The sequence below is a fragment of the Vigna unguiculata genome, chromosome 11 (assembly GCF_037176805.1).
Source record: "Vigna unguiculata cultivar grain cowpea cultivar isolate G323 ecotype 2 chromosome 11, ASM3717680v1, whole genome shotgun sequence".
Classification (NCBI taxonomy): domain Eukaryota; kingdom Viridiplantae; phylum Streptophyta; class Magnoliopsida; order Fabales; family Fabaceae; genus Vigna; species Vigna unguiculata.
In genome coordinates this window covers 42,633,140-42,656,085 of record NC_140802.1, presented here as the reverse complement: position 1 = coordinate 42,656,085, position 22,946 = coordinate 42,633,140, and the positions used below count along the sequence as shown (strand labels likewise).

The 22,946-nt window shown below is 33.5% G+C and overlaps 3 protein-coding genes across 4 annotated transcripts; 1 reads left to right on the top strand and 2 right to left on the bottom strand.

The window, feature by feature from the left end:
* Positions 1 to 1,532: 1,532 nt before the first annotated feature.
* LOC114169404 (Tetratricopeptide repeat (TPR)-like superfamily protein) lies at positions 1,533 to 3,805 on the top strand. The gene has a single exon (XM_028054547.2). The coding sequence runs from the start codon at positions 1,693 to 1,695 to the stop codon at positions 3,343 to 3,345; it is 1,653 nt and encodes a 550-aa protein (XP_027910348.1). The 5' UTR covers positions 1,533 to 1,692; the 3' UTR covers positions 3,346 to 3,805.
* A 964-nt stretch (positions 3,806 to 4,769) lies between these two features.
* On the bottom strand, positions 4,770 to 7,323 carry LOC114169405 (transcription factor PCL1-like). Of its 2 annotated transcripts, XR_003600930.2 has the most exons (3): positions 6,065 to 7,323; positions 5,089 to 5,346; positions 4,770 to 5,004 (listed from the first exon to the last, which is right to left on the bottom strand). XR_003600930.2 is itself a non-coding variant. In XM_028054548.2 (2 exons), exon 1 carries the CDS (start codon positions 6,980 to 6,982, stop codon positions 6,074 to 6,076), a length of 909 nt encoding a protein of 302 aa, XP_027910349.1. In that variant the 5' UTR covers positions 6,983 to 7,323; the 3' UTR covers positions 4,770 to 5,346; positions 6,065 to 6,073. The 2 variants fall into 2 exon arrangements, 1 of the variants encoding a protein (XP_027910349.1); XM_028054548.2 differs by having other exon boundaries at positions 4,770 to 5,346.
* A 4,070-nt stretch (positions 7,324 to 11,393) lies between these two features.
* On the bottom strand, positions 11,394 to 17,684 carry LOC114169778 (pumilio homolog 2-like). The gene is made up of 9 exons (XM_028055083.2): positions 16,767 to 17,684; positions 13,752 to 15,268; positions 13,522 to 13,663; positions 13,341 to 13,448; positions 13,010 to 13,222; positions 12,818 to 12,928; positions 12,503 to 12,697; positions 11,968 to 12,142; positions 11,394 to 11,881 (listed from the first exon to the last, which is right to left on the bottom strand). Exons 1-9 carry the CDS (start codon positions 17,412 to 17,414, stop codon positions 11,844 to 11,846), a joined length of 3,147 nt encoding a protein of 1,048 aa, XP_027910884.1. The 5' UTR covers positions 17,415 to 17,684; the 3' UTR covers positions 11,394 to 11,843.
* Between the last annotated feature and the right edge of the window lie 5,262 nt (positions 17,685 to 22,946).

Sequence of the window (22,946 nt, the reverse complement as noted above, 5' to 3'; positions counted from 1 at the left end):
GAAGAACTGAAGAAGTTTGAAGCTCGACAAGAAGAACAAGATGTTTGAAGCTCTAAGTAAAGATCCAAGAGTGGAACCAAGTATGGATCTAGGATATCTCCGCCAGAGTAAAAGATTTGTTCTTAGGTACATTTAATCCTTATAAGAACAATATTTAAAATATGTTTTTTATTGAATTTGAATTTCATTAAAGATTCCTTCACTGATGTTGGCTTGTCGAGCAACCTTACGTCCTTTGACTCAAATTATATTATATCCTTTTGTGAGTATTTTGAAATGGTGAAACATGAAGGAGTTTCGTATCTCTTATAAGTATTTACGAAAGACACTTTTGTTGTTATTCACTGCCACGTGTCATGCTTGTAAGCTGCCACGTGGCACGATGATAAAATGACACGTGGCAGTTTTTAAAATTTTTTGAAAAAAAAATTAATTTTTTGAAAAAAAAAATAAAAAATAAAAATTTTATGGCTTGACACGTGTCCTGTACGGACACCGTGTTAACTCCAACTTAACGGAGAGGACCAAATTGAACCTTTTTAGAAAATTGGGGTACCAAATTGAACATTCCTAAAGTTCGGGTACCACATTGAACTTTCCGAAAAAGTTTGGATACCAAATGTATATTTATACTTGTTCACATGTAAGTTGAGAGTGGTACACCGTGTGTGGGACGAAAGAAACCCACTTACCTTACTTTGCAAAGTGTGGAAAATAAATTATAGTATTTTTTTTTATGGAAATTACACATTAAAACTACAATTAGTTTGAATATATTATCCAAAAAGTATTGGTCAACTATTTTATATTCATCCATTCTGGTACCTATGTCAATACATGTTCTCATCCATATTAAGATAATCACATTTTATTAAATTTATTAATTAACATAAAAAGTTAAACCTATATTAGTTGTTCTTGGTTCCATCACCTGTCTTCTTCTTTTGCTACACAATTCCTTTTACTATATTTATTATTTAACTTGTTCAAAATTCACAAGATTCTTTCTGATGTACTTATACTTTTTTTGTGTGTGTGATATTGTTCAAATGACACATTGTATTTCTTAAAACACAAACCTTAATTTCAATAAATCAAAAACACATTATATTACATATAATCCTTTATAATATATTTATCTATTGTTTGCTTGTTTTTAATACTAGAATGATTAACTCTTAATTTCAATTTCAATTATTCATCAGTGTAAATCTTTAATTTACTGGGTACATAAGACGTATATCTTCTATATTTTCTTTGAACTTCAATTTCCTTTAATTTGAAGAATTTTTATTTCGTCTGTAAAAAGTTTTTCCTTTCTTAATGGTTAGACTTGTTTAAATAATTACACAATTTTTGTTGTATGACTTTATTTAAACAGTGTATTGCATAATCCTCAATTCCATTGAACCAATGTTAAATTATTTCTATTATTTTTTATAATCATCTAAATATTACCTAATATTTATTATTATTTTATTGTAGAAATAATTAGATATATATAAAAAAAAAAAACGAGAATTTAAAATCCTTAGATATATCAACACAGGTAAAGATGCTAAAACCCTGAATCCCCATCACCATGACTGAACGGAAGAAACTTGATTTGGAGTGACAGAGGATAAAAGAAGTCATATGTTTTCAGAGTACTAATTTAGGATTGATTTCTGGTACCACAGTTACTGGTATGCTATGCATGGTCTCCTCAGAAGCCCAACATTGCTCAGGATTCCCGCCACAAATGGCATCATCAACCATCGCTTTTTCCGATCAGAACACCAAAGATATGCTGAACTCATTGACATATACGCTCGCGATCGAGCATTGCACCCCGGCAAGAAGCTTCACGCGAGCTTAATCACCAAAGGTTTCTCTCGTTTCAACGTAATTGCTTCTAACCTCGTAACCTTCTACGTGTGCTGTAGCCAACTCTCCCACGCGCGAAAACTGTTCGACAAAATTCCCACCACAAATGTCCGCCGTTGGATCGCCTTCATTGGCACGTGCGCTCGCTGCGGCTTCTACGATCTCGCGCTGGCGGTGTTCTCTGAGATGCAAGCCATTCCAGGGCTTACGCCAAACTACGTATTCGTCATCCCCAGCGTTCTCAAAGCTTGCGGCCACGTTGGGGATCGGATCACCGGAGAGAAGACGCATGGCTTGATTTTGAAATGTTCGTTCGAATTTGATTTTTTTGTGTCCAGTGCATTGATCGTTATGTACTCCAAGTGTGCGAAAGTTGGGGACGCGCGCAAGGTGTTTGATGGGATGGTTATGAAAGACACGGTGGCTCTAAATGCTGTTGTTGCTGGGTATGTTCAACAGGGTTCTGCAAATGAGGCACTGAGTTTGGTGGAAAGTATGAAGGTGATGGGTTTGAAGCCAAATGTGGTGACTTGGAACTCTTTGATATCTGGGTTTTCGCAGAAGGGTGACCTAGGAATGGTGTCTGAGATTTTTAGGTTGATGATTTCAGATGGGTTGGAGCCAGATGTGGTATCATGGACTTCTGTTATATCTGGTTTTGTGCAGAACTTTCGTAATAACGAGGCATTTGACGCGTTTAAGCAAATGTTGAGTCACGGGTTCTGCCCAACTTCAGCTACTATAAGCACCCTTTTGCCTGCTTGTGCTACTGCAGCAAGAGTTAGAGTTGGGAGAGAGATTCATGGCTACGCTTTGGTGACTGGGATGGAGGGAGATTTATATGTAAGGAGTGCTCTTGTTGACATGTATGCAAAATGTGGGTTCATTTCTGAAGCAAGGAATTTGTTTAGTAGGATGGCTGAGAAGAACACGGTTACTTGGAACTCCATCATTTTTGGTTTTGCGAATCATGGGTATTTCGAGGAAGCTATTGAGCTCTTCAATCAGATGGAGAAGGAAGGGGCTGCCAAGCTGGACCATTTAACTTTCACGGCAGCTCTCACTGCATGCAGTCATGTTGGAGACATTGAACTTGGGCAGAGGCTGTTCAAGGTGATGCATGAAAAATACGGTATTGAGCCACGGCTGGAGCATTATGCGTGCATGGTGGATCTTCTTGGTCGAGCGGGGAAACTCGATGAAGCTTATTGCATGATAAAGGCAATGCCTATTGAACCTGATTTGTTTGTGTGGGGTGCATTACTGGCTGGTTGTAGAAATCACGGGCATGTGGAGCTTGCGGAAGTGGCTGCTCTACATTTGATGGAATTAGAGCCCGAGAGTGCTGCAAACCGTCTTCTGTTGTCTAGCCTATATGCCGATGCAGGCAAATGGGGAAAGGTTGAGAGGATCAAGAAAAGGATAAAGAAGGGAAAACTCAGAAAACTTCAAGGCTTGAGTTGGATAAATAATTTATAACATTATAGGTCGGTAGGCCATAGGTTTTTGCTTCATGGAGAGAATGGTGCACCTAGAGATATAATTTTGGATCTATCCTCTTGTGTTCTTCTGAGGCGACATTTCCTTAACATACTCCGTTGGACCTAAGCAATTTCTTGTCCATATTGTTGCATCCTTTTTAGATAGATATTCAATACGATGGAAGGAAAAAGAAGACGAGTTGTAGTTCCATTTCATTGTCTAGATTAGATATTTACGAAGAAATAGATAGCTTGAGTTGCAGAAAAAAGGTGTTGAAACGGAAGTGCTATTCCACTCCTTTCATCGTTTATTCCACTCCTTTCATCGTTTAGGCATTTTCCTATCTAGAATGATAGTAAAAAGGGATGAGAACAACTGAAATGAATTTGAGTATCGACAGACAGAGGTAGTTGTTTCTATTTTATTATAAAAAATATTAAAATAACTTTACGATGAATTTATTGATTTTTTTTAATAAATATTTTAATTATTTGACAGTGTAATTTGTTATACTAATAATATAGATCCAAAAAATATTCAAATATGAAATGGTAACTTCACTATGTTTCATTTAATTTCATCTCATTATCGTTTTAATTGTCAACATTTAATAGGGAGGACAGGAATATTGACAGGCATATATAATACTTGTGAAAAATGTTTCACTTAAAGGAGTGACTAAAAGATATGTTGCTCTCCTGCTTTTCTAACAAAAGATCCGCTAAAGGCTATTTGGGCAACAAAAGCAGAAGTTCTTCCATTGCATCTCACATACTTGCAACGGAGCGAACCAGCAGGGAAAAAGTTTGGTTCTTGAAAACATGTAACGAATAATTTGCTTCATTCTTCACCAAGTTTTATTTTCAAGCGAAAACGACTTGTGGTCTACTTTTTGTATCTAAAGCATTACTCGGGACCCTAAAACTTTAATCTATTTTTTCCAAAACCTAATCCACTTGAAGCCATTTGCGCCTTTGTGTAAGATTCCAAGACCCCTGCATTCTTTTTTTATTGATTTTAAAAGAGAATGTCCCCATTGGATGCCTTTTCTCTTAATCCATACAAGTTTCCTTTAATTGACCTCCAACTAGGTGTCCTTGCACTTTGAATCTTTAGCTACTTTTTATCTTTTCCTTAAGTAATTCAATTCACAAAGCAGCTTAAGAAATTTATAAATTTAGTTATAAGACTTGTCACCTCTTAGGATAAATGATTCAATATATAAATGATAAGTTGCCCAAGAAGTAAATTTACCTACAATATGGTTCTTCTCAAAACACCTAATTATTTTGCTCAAAATAGACTTGTGCCTTACACGTAATCTTTAATCAATTGAACCATAGATGGTTAATCTTTGACCATTACCACCAAAAAGAAAGCAGTGGCCAAGAAGTGAGTTGTGTTATGGGTTAAACAAGAAATTTGCAGGTTGGGATGTGTGTGTTCTGCCTCTATATATACAAGGTACAAATCACCGTTTTACTTCAAGTGTACCATTTAACATAGAAACCTACAGCACCCAATTTAAGAAAATGGAACATCTCTATCAAACAAAATAACGATCATGAGCTTTAAGATAAAGCAAAAACATTTAATGCCAGAGCATGGTATAAATGTTTGCTGTCTGTTGTTCAGTCTCTCTTTTATTCAGTGGTTCTGAAAAAGAGATTTAAAACATTCAGGATTACACAAAATAATAGAACCTATAATTTATGAATCAAGAACTAGTTAAGAATTTACTTTAGAAACAGCTGTCTAGGCAGACCAGAAGAAATAAGCCAGAATTCTCGTAATTAGGTGACAGGAATTAGACATGCGTGCCAAGAAGTTTGCAAATCTGTGCACAGGGTACACACTACTGACTCAGATTGTAATCTAGCTCCACATCGTTTTCTTCATATACTTCCTCAATATTCCATTTGTATGAATTACAGGGTAACAGTCAATGCAGCTGTTCCCCTTCTCGGAAAGCTACTAGAAAAAATCAAGCGGTTCAATCTACAAAAAGAAAATCCATAAGTATATTTCACGGCTATAAAAGCAAATTTGATGGTATTAAAAATACAACCATTCACCACCACCAACAACTGATAATGTCGTAGAATCTAGGCAGCGCAATATAAATTGAAATGAAGATATGCACATCAAACCTCCTAAACGAAAAAGAAAGTATTACAGGAAGATTCAATGAATTATATTTCCCACATCACACAGTACATATTACTACCCTCAAAAATCAGTTCAAACACTTGTTCATATTTCAACTAATTTGAGACTCATGGCAAAATTTATGAGGACAAATTATTACAAGAACCAGAACTACTACATTCTGTGCTTTCAACTAATCTCTACGTGACAAGTAACTGAACATTTCAATTAATGAAAAAGAGCAAATAAACTTACCCATGTGCAGATCATTTAAAGATCATAGTAGTCTTAGATCATGTAATAATTTCTCTAGCAAGTAATACAAGATCACAAAATAATTTCTCCATGTAGTGGGAGCCATCGATTAATCATTTGCTTTGAAATTGATGTAATAAAGATTCAGTACCTCCAGAGGACAAAACAAACAACCGCACTTATTGCTAAGTTCTAACACAATTAACAAGCCAAGTAGAAAACAGAGCATTCAATTTGCTCTCAAGAAAGATGCAATTTAAACACATAACATGTTCCATGAAGAGTGTTGAAATTTCAATCAGTGATGGCTGACCTTAGAGGCTCATTTATCATTGGGAGCAAGGTGAGCCCAATCCCTTTGGTGCAGCATGTTGTAAGGATGGTAAGCTGAGGTGGCGGAAGAAGTAGGCATAGGGATTCCCATGTGGCCATGGGCATGGGGCATGCCGAGGACAGGCATGGACATCATGGGAGGGGGATAGGGCATGGACATCATGGGAACAGGGAGATGAGCATTGGCATGGCCATGGGAGTGACCATGGGAATGGGCACTGGGAGGAGCAGAGTCGTGCAAACTCTGAGGCACAGGCGTGGAAGCGAATAACTGATCCGATGAAGAAGGACCTTCGTTGGAGAGACCCTGCATCCGCTTCAGGTAAAGCCGATACTTCTGAAGATGACTCGCCACATTCTCGCGGGTCAACCCTTCCACGTTCATCAACTGCATAATCGTCTTCGGCACCGCGTTCTTGATCCCAAGGTGAGCCACCACGTCCACGAACCGCTTGTGCAGCTGAGGGGTCCACACCAGCCGCGGCCGCTTCACTGCCGTCCGCTCCGCCGAGTTCTCCGTCCGCACCGCCGAGTCCGCCTCCTCCGCCACGCACTCGATCTTCCGATGCTTCCGAGAGTCCGACCCCGAGCCGTCGCGATCGGTGTCCTCGTCCTCCTCCTCCTCCTCCTCCTCCTCGTGGTGGTGGTGGTTGTTGGAGGAGGAGAAGGCCTGGTGCACGCTCCCACCGCCGCGCAGCGTGGAGAGCGTATTGCGTGAGGCCCGGTTGACGTCAAGAGCGGTTCGGTGGGGCTCCGGCGATATGCTGAAGGCTGTGGCGAGCTCCGGCGGAATCAGCGGCTGAGAGAGAGGCGTGAGATCGTTAGCGGTGGGTAGACCCGCTTCCCACTCCATGACCCGTTCTTCATCGTACTCGCTCGTCTTCACCTCTTCCCCCATTCAGTTAGTTGTAACTGTCAAAACAAATTTAACCGCCTCTGACACACTCTATGTCTCCGACCCCAACACAAACACAAACTCAGATATATATATATATATATATATATATAAATATCTGTCTCTGAAACCCAAAAAAGTGTATTGGATTTAGATCCGAAGAGTGAAAAATTGAGAAGATAGATTGGATAATAGATAGAAGATAGAAGATTCCCGAAAAGGAAAACAAAAATTGGTTGCAACTGTGTGGTGAAGATATTTGGCAGATTCGGCCGTGTGTGGTGGCGACAGGGAAAGTGAAGGGGAGGAAGAGGGATAATGAATAAATAATGATATAGATGAATGAAATAATGCTGCTAATTTTTTTTTATGATTTTTAATTTGAGGAAAATTGTGAAAAGGAGAGAAAAAGTGCAATATCTTATTCCAGATGGGTGTTGGGTTGATGCCAACGTGGACGACTTAGCCAGATATTTTTGATTCTCTAAATATCTATCTCTCTTCTTTTCTTTATTATAATAATTATTATTAATGCTATTTATTTGCACATAATTACGATTTAACCACACACGTGCCTCTGCCTTGACCAAAGTGCTCTCTCCTCGTGCTGCCATTGTCACCACTCATATATAAATAAACAAATATTTTTCATTTCTTCCATATTTGAATGTATTGTACTTAACAAACTTATACACATCAATACGAATATTTTAATTGAAAAAATTTAATACAATATAAACTACAATTAATCCTTCATTTTTTCTTATAATATAATTGTAACTTCCGCGTTTATTTTTAAATTTTAAACTTTTATATAGTTTTAAATTTGTAACTTGCCTAAGAATGAATTAAGTCACGTCACGTAATTTAACTTTACGTGCAAGAGTTTGAAATGGTAATGCATTTATTTAATGTAACACCTTCAAATAATTAATTAGTATGCTTCTAAATTAGATTTTAGCATTATTATTACTATTATTTTAAATAAATCCAAATTATCAAAATAAACAGTAGCAAGTAATGTATACTTTAATAATAAAAAAATGTAAATAAATATTTTTTTCTATATTATGATAAATTTTTTCCTTAAAATATTTATATATCGAATGACAATCTGTTTTTTGTATTATAATATATAAACTGGGTTTTCGGTAAAATATTTACTAATTTACTTCAAACTTTAAAATTATGAAAAATATTTAATCAATAAAATTAGACCTAATACACTAACTAAAGTTTAGGCATGAGATTGACTGTTGCCTTATCCACACCCTTAAATATAGTGACAAAAACAAGAAACCACGTTAACTATAATTTGAAGTGACATAAATTAAAAAAAAAAAAAAAGTGCACCATATAAAATAATCTCCAGAGGTATCATTGGAAGAGTAGTTTACTTTTTGGGTATTCTTCAATATAACGATTATTACATCAATTTTTAATTTACCTTTTTTAAGATACTGTTGAAATAAAAAATATATATAAATTTTAAATTTTTAAACTTCAATATGATATTCCATAAATTCAAGTTTATATGATTGTACTGTGAATATAAAATTTAGGAAATTTTGGAGTTTCTTTTGATGTGCATTCGAACAATCATTTTGATAATATATGAGTATTTAAATAAATAAACCACAGTAATTTATATTTTCATGTATTAAATTTTAAGCTATTTTAAGACGGTATAACAAAATTAACGTTAAATAGACTCTTAATTAAATTACTAGCCAGTTAAGTTTAATTTTAATCAATGTATTTAAAGATTTAACTAAACAGTAATTGCCTAGGATTTTCACAAATAATGTGTCTACTCAACATGTATTTAACATACAAAAAAAATTACTGTAATAACTAAATTATTTAATTATTCATACATGTATTTATGATAATAATGGTAACTAAATTAGTGTAATAAATATTTTAATTTTCCTCTTCTTAATAATTAGAAAAGGGCATTGCACAGCAAAGGTTTTGTAGTTGTGGTGTTGGTGAGAGCATGTCACGTCAAGAAAGTAAGTTGGGGTTTTATGAACTTTTTTTCTTTCATGACAAATGAGAATGAGAATGCGTAAAGTTTCCAAAAGCTTGGTGGCAAACAGCTGGAAGGGTGATTCAATGGACGGTGTGATTGGTTTTGATTTTTTTCAGACGCGCTTTTTTCTATAACAAAACTGCGTTGATTGGTTTTATTTTTTCAGAACGCGCTTTTTTATATGGTGAAATGAATCGAACTGATTCAGATTCATGGAACGCGACTAGGACAGTCTATGCCGTCTTTTATGCAGAAGGTAACCTTGACAAAGTCAATCTGGCTAAACCTTACCAAAGTAAAATATATATATTAAAAATAAAAATAAAATTATACAATAAATATTAATATAATAAAAAATTATAAGTTTTTTTTTTTAATTTTATTAATACTCAAAGTAATGTTATCATATAAATGTAGCACTATACTATTTGTTCTTTTTCTTTAATTTAAAATCTTTAATTTTTTTTAAATTAAAAAATAAATTAATGTTTATTTTGTTAATACACATGTAATAATTGCAACAATTATTAAATATTAGACATAAGCACATACTCAATTATATTCATTATTAATGGAACTATTTAGTAGTAGAAATAAAGTTTTTGTGATAGGATCATTTTCAATTATACTAAAAGCGAATTATGTAAATATTTATTATATTAATATGATTATTTATTTTTAAAATTATAAAAGAACTTGCCTTTTAGTATTTTAATATTTAAAAAAAAATCCTTTACTTGGTGCCTTTTTTTGTCTACGTTATACTTTTATTTGATAAGGATATTTAAAGAACTTACTAAGTATAATGTTTGACTCATTTTAAAAATTAGAGTGATGCATAATAGTTTTTTTAAAATGTATCATATTTTCTTTATTTATTTTTTTGCCCATCATTTATTCTTTTCAATTTAATATCTTTGTATGAATAACAGATTCAATCAAGCCCCTTAATTTTAAAAATATAACGATATAATATTTTTGGTATGTTAAAATATCGTTTTAACACTTTTATTAGTTATGAATTATATTACCAGTGAAAATTATATCATGTGTAAATAAAGGCGGTTAATATTTGTTTGTTAATCATTTCATTTCGTTAATGATAAACATTAGTTTGTTACGGTTTAAAAAAAATGAAAATTTAATTATATATATTAAATTAAATTAAATAAATCCACATTGAGATAAACGGGTAATTAAGTTTTTCTATTTTTGTAAAAAGACTACAAAAGACTAACTGTACCATCATAGTGAAGTGGTTATATATTCAACCTTAATAAACTCTTAGTGCGTCATACATGACATTTTGAATAAAAAAGAGGTAAAATCGAAACATTAAAAATATAAATAAACATATAATCAAGTATTTATCTAGAATTTGTCGTTAGCATAATGTAATTAATTTTCAACACTGTTGTTAGTGTATAAATTATTGCAATAATCTTTTTGAGACATTAATTAATAATGTATAAGTATTTTAAGAGTGATGACGGAAATGCGTGGAAAACAATGAGTGGTTAGTTAGTGTGAAAGAGTCGCATTATTGTATTTGCAACTTGGCTTCTGCCACCAAGTATGGCCATTATAGAACTCATCAAATCTAAAATAAATAAATAAATAAAAATTAGTAGATAACGTTCTTTATTTGATGATGCGTGAAAGATGCAACTGCCACAAATAAAAATACCTCGCACATATAATTTCAAATCTTTTACTGAACGGGAATAGGATACCAAGTTTTAATCTCATGCCATCAAATATATTCTACTCAGACCAATAATATATCTTAAATCTTCCATCAACACAACATCTACGGTGGAATACAATCTTCGACGGGAGAGATAACCGCATCTAACAATTTCTCCACCTAGATTACAATTTAAATTTAATTTGTAAAATGTTGTAATAGAGATAGCCTAATGAAAGGTCAACAAAAATACACTAAACATACCATGTCCAAGCCGAGCCTACTATTATATGTAAAATAAATTCACTGACCTTAAAGTCATACCTTGAAATGCTTTCGATGTGTTCATTTTTAACAAAAACTTTATTTAGCAACTTATAATTTTTGATAGAAAATTTACACTAAAAGAAAGTAAATAAGCACGTAAATGTTATGTTTTGGTTAAAAAGTAACTTAAAAAGGACACATAACTTACACCAGGAACGTTGAAAACGCACTTAAAAAGTTTTTAAAAGTACCGTCTACAATATTACAATCACTTTGTTCCACTCCTTTATTGCGGAGGTTTATCCTACTTTTGAGATCCTTTATGCAAGTGCTGATTTCTTTTCCCATTTTGGACGTGATTGAAGGAAAACATAAACAATGAGGACTTACTATCGATATCAAAGGAGAAAAGGGAAAGGTAAAAGTTTCAACAAAAACTATACTCCTTGAAAGGGGAAAGAAAGTGAATAAGCATACATGAGTAGAAGAGAAGGAAAAAAATCTGTCCTCGTGTAGACAAGAACAGGTGTCCAGATGGCATGATTTTGTACAGTCACGTCGTAAAATTAAAAACTAGCTCAGCATCTTATAATCTTTACAGCATAAAAAGGCTTGTATAGTCATATTTCCTCTGCAGGGGCCTCAGGTATTGAGTCTCATCTCAGCTTAAATTCTTTGTATAAACTTAAAAGCTACAAAATGTACAGTTCTGCAGTACAACCGACAACTTTATTTCCAACTGGCTACAACCCATCTTCATAGATAGGAAATATAACCTCTTCATTTGGAAAAAGGAAGAAGAAGAAGAAGAAGCAGCAGCAGCAGCAGCTCACACTAGCCTCAGTTAGCTGTACAATATTATTTTTCTAAGCCTCCTAAGCAGGTTGGGGAGACTGAGCTGCAATTCTCCTTTCTGCAACAAATCATACACATAACCTTTCAGAAACTACATTCTAACATTTGGGACCATGATTTTTTTCAGATCAAAGTATGGTGTACCTCCAGCAGCAACAAGTTTCTCTACACGTGCAACGATGTGCTTCCCATACGTGTACTTCTTCAATGCATTTAAATGAACCTTAATCCGTGAAAGAATCAGTTCGCGTTGCTGATCATCACATGTTTCCAGCACCTTTTGTACAACGTAATTTGCAAACTGGTCTTTCATCATGGCCTGTACATACAAGAATATGATTACAATTTTGCAAAACTTCAGAAGAGTCTCCTCCAACATGGGACAAACCAATGTCAATTTCAGTAAGATAGGCAATGACAGTTGACAAAATCATTCATAACACTGACAAATAACAATTTTATTGAAAGAATTATTGGGGAGATATAAAGTGCCTTGTCCCAGAACTGAAGCAGTTATGTGACCAAAGTTCAAGACTGGAAATGTGTAAACTTTTCTGTTGAATCACATTAAGGAGACGTTGTATAGAAAAAGTAGGCTCCTACACTGGGCCTAACAGGATGCATTAGCATTGCCTTATAATTTTGCATCAAATAGTGGTAGAGGCATATATAAGAAAACCTGAAGAGGCTCGTTTTCATCTGTGGAGCCAAGCATCTCATGTACTAGTAATTGGCGCTCAGAAGGACCTCCAAAGGTCAAACATTTCTCCACAACATTGGATGCAAACTTCTGTTGACTCATCTGAACAATCTTGCCTGCTAATTCCTTTATTATAGCAGAACGCTCATGAGGCTTCCCATGCTCCAGAACATGCTGTTCAAAGAGAAAAGAAACCAAAAACCTAAAAATCAACCACATATACTAAACAGTAGCACATTCAGGAGGTAAAGTAATATTAGAATTACTAAGCAGTAGTCCGAAAAAATTATAAACCTGAACAACGTAATTGCCATACTGATCCTGAGCTAACATGCTAACTGCTCCTAGAATTTCATCCATAACTTTCTGCTGTGTTGTAAGATCTTTGCAATGTTCCAGTACTCTCTGTCGTGTAGAACACAATATTATGAGAAATGATCTCTGATAACATAATAAGAGTGGACATAACCAGTGAAGATATCGTACCTGTATAACCCGGCAACCATATGGATGGGTTGAGAGGGTCACAACTTGATCAAAAAATGTTGAGACAATAAAATGGATTGCATCTTCAGGGACACATTCAATACACTTCTGAATGACATGATTACCATTTTGATCACGTACACAGCGCATGACATTACCATCAAGCTCTTGCACCATTTCTATCTTCTGATCTAGATCAACAACTTCGATGGCCTAAAGAGGTATTAAAAATTGAAGAACAAAAGAAAATCGATATGATAACATGCTTAGAAAATTAGAGAGAGTAAAACACATATACACGTCAATTAATGCCACCTTATATTGTCCATACCTTCTGGATGACCCGGCAACCATACATTTGAAGGCTAAGTGTAAGAACATGGCCAAGAAGTTTGTTTGCCAATTCTCTTCTCTGGGCTACAAGTCCATGCTCAAAAAACTACAATATACCATATACCATTACCAACTATTTTTCATGAAAAAAAATATTAAATTACGAGACGAATAATTACCTTTTGAACAACATAATTACCAAAGACGTCAGTCATCAATGCAAGGGCATGTGGCATGATTTCTTGATAAACCATGTTTTTTTCTTCAGTAGTGGCCGTTTCAAGCTTTTGTTGAATAAATCGGCTACCGTATTGATCCGCACTGCCAAATGATCATAAATTAATAAAATTGTTTTTTCAGGATGGCAACATAAAATGATGCATAAGAAGATCAATAGAAAAAAAAATACCTGAATTCAACAACATGACCAGCAATTTCAGAAAGCTCAAAACACTTTGTTTTGTTGCTTTTAAACTCCTCCAAAAGAGAAGAAGCAAAACTTTCATCAATGTTCCCAGTATCTACATGCCAAGGTCCCATTACCCCAGCTAAATTCCTCATTCCAGAAGCAAAACGCATTTCATTGTGCCTAACAGGACTTCCAGATCCTACAGGAGAAGTGGATACCACAGAGTTTGCCATTGGACTTCCTGGATAAGACAACCCAACACCATAAGCAGGATTTCCATAATAACCATGAGGAGTGGAGCTGCCTGATTTACCACCCAATGGTACATTGTATTGAGATTTCTGAGGTGAGAGGATAGACCCAAGATAAGCTTTTTGAAGCTCAAGAAAACTCATATATGAATTGCCCAAGTAGTTCCTATCAACAGAGGGGTCATTAAGAGCACCAAGTTGTGCTGCATATTCAGATGTTCTCAGGTACTGAAGATACATAGGATCAACAAAAGGAGCCTGAAGAGCACTGCCTGGAATTTGATTTCCCATCCTACCAAGATTGTGCACATCAGATGGAGCAGCAGCTCGAGAAGCCAAACCACCTCCAAGAATTCTTGAGTCCATTCCAGGGGCTACCATTGCAGATGCTGCAGCAACGTTTTCAAACAAGGGTGGCAGATTACCAGTGCCAAGTTGGTTAGTCATCAAGGATGCCAATGCTGGATTTCCAGAGTACCCACTCAGATCATAGTTAGTATATGATGAATTTGAACCATCTAAAGGTTGGTACTGCGGTGGCAAACTACCTCCTCTACTAAAATGGGAGGTAGGTGATCCTTTGAAATATGAATTATTTGAAGGAACATTAGACTTTTGTAGCTCAACCTGCCTATCCAAGGACGGATTGCTAAGATCAGAACCGTTCCTGCTCTTACTTGCATTTTGCAAGTGAGCTGATTCAGATTTCTTTAAATAAGCATGTTGCTTCCCGTGATCTTGACCACCTTGCCTACCAAAAAGATATCTCTGGTGATTATCAACATCTGATTCAACCTGTGCTGACAAGTGGTTATCACCATCTAACATGTTATCTGCTGACAAATTCATCACTGACAGTGCTGCCACAAGATCTGCTGACTCGTTGATGTCAGATGAAACACTATTAAATCCATCTGGACCGGCAATAACTCTCTTGTCAGAAGGTGTAGCTCTGCCACCACCAATAGGTGTGATGCAGGGACTGGGTGCCCTAGCAACATGCTGTGGATCAGGAGTAGTGCTTCTTGACAAGGAAGATCCAACCGCTGCAGCATAAGAATATGAAGCTGGCAGGCCAGTATTTTGGGATGCAGATGATCCTTGAACATTTGATCCTGACCTCAGTCCATCAGTTGTCGTGGACTCACGACGTACATGAGCTAACTCTGCTTCAGCAGAACTAAGGATATCGTTGTCATCAAATGCATTACGACTGGCTGGACGAGAAGGAGGGCCTGTGACAGAGGTATTACGTACCAAATCATCCTGCACAATTACTGTTTTTAAATGACGAGCAAAAGAAAAAATGATATGAAAATAAAGAAACCCAAGAAAGAGATCAGAAAATATAATTTAAATTCAATACAGAAATGTTGACGATTGATATTAGTCAGAGAAACAAATATTGTTACACAAACTTTTAAAATGCAAAGGATGGAATACGAATAATTATCAGAATGTACAATATATTCAAAGTTATAGAAAAAATCACAGACTACAAAATGAAAATCAACACGAGTCACGTAAATACTCTGGATACGGGCAGAAGAAAAAAGCGTATGAAAATAAAGAAACCCAAGAGAGAAGATCAAAGCAAATATAATATAAATTCACTACAGAAATGTCAACAATTGATATTAGCAAGAAAAACAAAAGCTATGGCACAAAAACTTTTTAAATGCAAAGGCATACAAATAATTATCTGAACATACCATATATTCAAAGTTATAGAAAAATCACAAATTGCAAGATCAAAATCAACACGAGTCACCTTAATACTCTACATAACGATCTATCAAAATTAATGGGTGCAAGTCAAGCTTGAGCAAGAAACTGTAACTGTCAGTGAAAAGAAGGATTCATGAGACAAAATTTAGCAACAAAGACTCTCAACAAATTGGGTTGTAACAAGAACAGATATAGGTAATGCAGTTACATAATCTGTTGGCTGATGGCTGAACAGGCTGATGGGCATGAATACTTTGCAACGGAAAATCTGACTGTCACTTTGATTTAAATACTATATTTAATATATTATATAGAAGAATTGAATTTCAATGGTAATGATGTCATCATGTGATCAACTGACTGGAGATTGTAAAGTATGTCAATCTGGTTAACAATAAGTATTGCAGTTTACAGTACAGAGATACACAATGTATGCACTACAACATGCATTATGGCATACATGTATTGTATCTATACCTGAACATTACAAAACTAAACACAAATGTGGTTCAAGAGGCTACAATGTGCCTAAAAAAATATTTGGTGAAAGCAACAAGTCAACCAGATGTAGCTAAACAATCAGTCCAAATAATTAGAACCAGTATACAATTAAAAGGATAACAACTGCAGGACAATGATAAAGGATTGTCATAACTCTGAAATTTTTTTTTCATGAATTCAGTGTGTTATGCCGTCATCTTCCATCACGATAAGCACTATAAATAGCGAAACAGGAACTAAAATCCAAAGACCGACGCATGTCATCATTTAGCATTCCCTTAATCAAACTTGACTTCCCTCAAAAATTACCATCATTAATCAGAACTTGTAAACAATACCACACATCAGAATATAAAAATTCATACTCGGCATAAAATAAACTTTCAGAGATTATACCCAACCTCACAACATGAGCATCAATTAATCACATGTCAAAGATGATAACTCAAAACACCAAATTACAAAATCCAGGAAAAATAGAAACAGATGCAACACAGGGTCAATTAATCAACCAATGGCAGAAGAAGCAAGGCACCTGGAAAATTTCTGCAAAACTCTTTTGTTTGCTCAGCCCTATTCCAGGCAACCCAATCAGTCCACCACCACCCCACTCTGCAGTACCTCTTGTTTTTTCATTATCCACTTCACTCTCTTGTTTCCTCATGTTAAAACCCGGGGGAGTAGAAAAGAAGGATCTACCACCAGTATCGTCAGCCCTGTTCACTTTCCTCCTATCTCCGATTCCACCCACAACTGACGAACCACCTTTAAGCCTTTGTTGAAACCTCCAATCCTCCTTTGACAGCAAAGGAGGTGGCAGCCTAGGATTCAAATTCACATTGGAGTAATAGTATGTAAGATAAGCTGGATCAGACCTTAACTCTTCCTCGGAAGCAATCCCATTCACATCCTTAGCCCCATGAAACTCCGAAAAGGCACCGGCACCACCACCACCAGCACCGGCAACAGCACCACCACCAAACAACCCTCCCACAGCACTTAAAGAACCCTCCACGGTTGGAGGCGCTGATCCACTCCTAAATATATTAAGCTCTCTCTCACGATCATCAGCCTCTTGTCGGCGTTGCTCACGAAGCAACATCCCTATCTCCTTCTCCAGGTCATCTCCAAACGAGCCCTCGTTACTACCCATCATCGGTCTTCTTTCCAATTCAGACAACATTTTTCAAAGTCCCAACCTGATCACCACCCTCATCGCATAGCTAAACTATAACACAACCCACCACCAGAAATCAAACCCTAACCTAAGAAAACCCAAAAACTCACACGTTCTCCACCGCATACCGTAAGCCGCCACGCTCCATATTAACAACTTCACACAATTATAACTGTCAGTTACTGAGAAGAAATGAAAAACTAAAAAAAAAATCAAGCTTTCTGTAAAAACTGCACCGAAAGCTGAAACCCAATAATCAAACACAAAAACAGACTGCAAAATTCACTCTATGTTCCCCATAACTAGTTTCCATAATTATAGACAAGAAATTCCTAAAGGAACATGTTTCCCCAGTGGATAGTATATACAGAAAAAAATAGAAGAAAGGTGTGAAAGAACGGGAGAGAATAGATAAGAAAGAGTGAGAGATGTTCCAGTGAGATCAAGAGAGGAAACAGCGAGAGAAATCAATCCGGCGGCTATTGGTTCTTACAAGAACCCTTAGGGTTTTGTTCCATTTAGAGGAGGATTAAATACAGTTGATGATAGGAGCAAAAGAAAGCCAAACCAAACTAAACATTTCTATTTTTTCCTTTTTTGTTTTTGTATTTTAAGTTAAAAAGTTTGAATCTGAGAAATATCCAGAATATAATTTATGTATTTCCTAAACATTAGGGGTAATTGACCAAGTGATAACCGACTAATGCCATTGGCAAAGAAAGAGAAATGGTGTTTATTTGTTTTTGGCTCCTGTTCCCAAACCAGAAGCTTTCACACAGTGACACGTTAGTGTATTAGATTCTCTGCATCAGTAAAATATAGCCCAAAATACAGTAAATTTCGCACCACTTACCCCTATTTCTTCACTTTAGTTAAACTCTTACAATAGTAGTATCATCATTTTAATTTTCACATCTTCACTGTAACATATACTTCTAACACTCCTATTTCCTACTTTACATGCAATGGAGCTAACTACACTGTTTGGGTTTTTTTAAGTATGTTTGAGTCTTCCTGTTAGTAAGTCCAGTTATTGGTTTATCAAACACTTTTGTTATTCAGATTTACTTTCAAATACTAAATTCGTGTACAAATACCGTGTTCAGTAACCTAGTGTACATCAAAACAGAGGTTACTAAAAGTAGCTTTCGGATTCTTTTCCTATGTTATCAAAATGTTACTTTCTTCTAGTGTCGGAAAATGGAACAAGTATACTTTTTTTATTTTTCTTACATCTCTATTCAACCATTATAAAAGAATTCATTTAATGTTTTTTATAAAATAAAAACACAATTTTATTAGTGTTGTTGAGTGGTTGTAAAATATAAAATACAACATATTTGTCTTTTATTGCGTTTGTTTTAAATTAATGGATACAGTGAAATTGTAATAAGATTACATAGATAAAAAGAGGAAAATAAAGATATTTAGAAATAAATTTCGTGAAATGTTTGTAAATAATTTGATCAATATGATAATAAAAGGAATGTTTTAGTTGATAAATTTGTTAGATTCCAAATTTATCTTGTGGTTAAAATATTTATAAAAGAATATAATTATTATCATTATTATTAATATGATTATAATTATTGTTAATAATAATATTATTATATTTATAATACTATTATTATTATTATTAATTATTATTATTTTAGGAATATTTAACTAAATTAATTTGCACTTTTTATAAAATTCAAATGCTATAATTTGATTTCCCTAACTATTTATATTTAAATTTCATAACAACATATTGTAAAAAAAAAAAGTCCGTGTACATACGGTTTTAATTAAATAAATGTTGTTCTATATTTGAATATAAACATTTTTATAAGTAATTATAATTACATACTTATATCTTAAATAGAAATATTTTTTAAGTAAATATTAGGTTAAATTATGTTATCGATTTCTATTTTCGTAGCAAAATATTAATTTGGTCCCTCTATTTTTTTCATCCCAATTTGTCCTTATTTTGATAAATTTGATACAATTAAGTTTATTTTTGTGGTGCAATAACATCATTAAAGGAGTGTCACGTATCATTTCCTCGTTTTTTAATTTGGTCTTTATATTTTCATTTTTGTCTCAATTTAACCCTCATTTTTTGTAAAAAAATGTGCAATTTCATCCCTCTACAAATTGAAACAAACATTAACTTTTATATAAATATACAAATATTTTTATTCAAATCGGTATTTTGATTATATATTTTTAATGAAACTGAGTTTATTTAAATTTGTGTTTTACATTCAATTTTATTTAAAATGTTTTCAAATTTTAAATTTATTTATTGTCAATTGTTATATAAATTGGTTAAAATTATTTTTAAAATCATATCATTGTTATTTTTACACCAAATCAATTATTTATGTGGAAATTATTAAATATTTTAAAAATATACAATTATTTGAAATATAAATTCAAATAAAGAAACAATATTAAAGTATGATGTAATAAAATATTAACATTATTTTTTTATTTTTTTTCTATTAGTATTATTTTCTATTAACAAATTTAAAACAATTTTAAATAAAGTTCAATATAGAATATAAATTTAAACAAACTTAATCTTGTTAAAAATATCTACTAGAAATATCAATTTTGATAAAAATATTTGTGTATCATTTATATAAAAATTAATATGGTTTGAAGTTGGAGAGACACAAAATTGTTCAATTTTTACAAAACTTGAGACTAAAGTGAGATATATATAAAAATACAAAAATCTAATTGAGAATGAAGGAACGACACCTGGCATAATGGTGACACACGGCATTGTCAGTACCACATCACATTGTCACTACTACGTGCATGGTGTCAGCTTGACACGTAACAAATTTATTAATTTTTAAAAAAATAAATCAAAAAATTTAGGAATTGACATGTGACACCCCTTTAACATTGTTATTACATCGCTAACGAAAAGGACTTGATTGCATCAAAATTTCCAAAATAGTGATCAAATTGAGATAAAAATAAATAGAGGACCAAATCGATATTTTGCTACGAAAATAAAGACATAATTTAACCTAAAATTAACTCTGAAAATCATGAACCCTAAATAAAATAAAAAATTAAAGAAATATTCTTATGTTGATCTTAACAAATATAAATCTAACACTCACGATCGTAATCAAAATATAATTATATAATCAATCGAAAATGAAATTTACTTTACTTATCTCTTAAAGATGTAGAAATAAATGGAAAGTATCTTTAGCAAACCATTCGGTCAAAACACCACAACACTTAACCATAATACCAACGAAAAGCTTGGGACTAATTAAACACAACTACCACCAACTCAATGCCAACACACAATCACCACCAGCAACCGAGAACAAGGTCCACAACGACACAACCACCCACTAAGAGACCAACTACACCACCAGCTCAAGCCACCAAAGAGAGCAATAACAATGTCACTATTGTGAAGCGAGCACCATTGTGAAGTACCTACAAAAACTAGCAACAACATAAGTTCACTACAATGACACCATCACAAACATTGAACATCGTAGATCAGCTAACCAATAACAACTTCATCTTCACAACACCAGAAGTATCAACCATATGCAACACAACACACACCAAAATCGCATTACAAAGCACATTAAAACAATGTTTAATGGACTTAGATGAAGGAGAATCAATTTCATGTTACGAGAATCAATTCCCTCTTAAAACTTCCAACTTCCAAAATTGGTTCCTTAAAGGAGAATTGATTCTTTCTTCCCCATGCAATGCTGGACCGATTCTCCAATTTTGGAATCAATTTCTTGTCCCAATATTATCATGTATATTAATAAATAAATATATAAATATTTATCTTTATTAAGTGTTGAACTTTCTATAATATTTTATACATGAGATTTAAATTCATACTTGAATTATTTTCAAACGTTGAATATCGAAGAAAATTTAACTCATAAATTGGATTAAGATGTCAACATTACTCTTAATAGATTTAAACATCTAAAAATACTCATAAAAAATTATTGTTATGCAACTTTATAGATGTATAATATATTTTCTTTACAAATTTAAACATTTAATCGACACACATAAAGCATCTAACAAGGACTTTTAAGGGAAGTAAGAAACCACATTTTCCTTCTTCTTTTTTTCAATAGGATTATCTTCATGTATAAATAATATCTTATATAACTAAAGATTTATTCCCGTACAAGTTCCATGAAATAAATTTGGGGTTCTAGTAAGTTAATCCATTTTTTGGAATTCCATTAAGATATTTTGTGTGATTCATTGACATTTAATATATTTCATAATCATCTCACAGAATAAATTATTTATCTTATTAAAATTTGTAGCAAAACCATGAATGTATGACTTATAAGATTTGATACAATACATTTCTTTTACTCCTTTCATTCTCAACTTTTTAAAATACTTTAATTAAGAGTTTCACTTTCCTTACTAATCCTTCCTCACAAAAACATAGTAAAGTAAAAAAAAAATATTAAAAGTCACAACAATTACTTCATATCATAAAATCAGATGATACTTTTATATAACACAAACGATATGTTACAAATGTCCAATGAAGATTGAGAACATCATTTTTTAAGTTTCAACATTATGTAAAGTTTTCAAAACAAAATTTGTTAATAGTTATACCAAACAATTAACAAAATACACAAAAAATAGTAAGCAAAAAATGATTTTAAAAATTTCCAAGGAAAGCAAATTACCTTCACACGCCTCTATTACATGCTTTCTAGTTTTTGTAATCAGTGAAAGCAATGTTTTCAGAGAAATCACAAAAAGAAAACAATAAACCAATGAAATACCAAATGGTCAACGACAAAATGTGAATGATGAGAACGTGTGTCATAGATTAAAGAGTGAAACCATGAATATGATGTTTCTCAAAAAAAAAAAAGATTCAAAGAATGAAAAACTCTTTTCTAAAAGGAATCATTCACATATAACTCCTATGAGTCTATATGTTTATCATCCGAATAAAACTTCTAACAGGTAAAACATAAGTGTACAGTAGAAAAAGCTTCAGTGAAAACCATAAACAGTAACCTATTAACCTGTTAGTCATTTTTTTTCAGCTTTTCTTTAACAAATCAACAAGACTTCATTGAGTTTATGAAAGGTCAACTACCCTTAACCTACTTACACTGTGTTCAGATAACAACACACAGTGTATAGGACCAAGTCTACTATAAAACTCACTGACCTCAGAGTCAAAGGAGAAAGATTTTTAAAACAAAAAAAGGCCATGCTTTAAATGCTTTCAATATTTTTCAATTAAGAACAAAACCTCATTTGCCAACACAGCAAAAAAGTCAAACCAGCATCACAAACTAATATAAAGCTACACTTAAAAAGACCTCTAAAATGGAGCATATATTTGCACCAGAAACGTTGAAACTCTACAATCATTTTATATCATTCTTTTCTATGTGTTTGTCCTACTTTTGGAGAACCATAATGATTTTCAGACGTGATTGAATAAAAACATAAACAGTGAAGACTTATTATCGATATAACAGAAGAAAAGGAAAA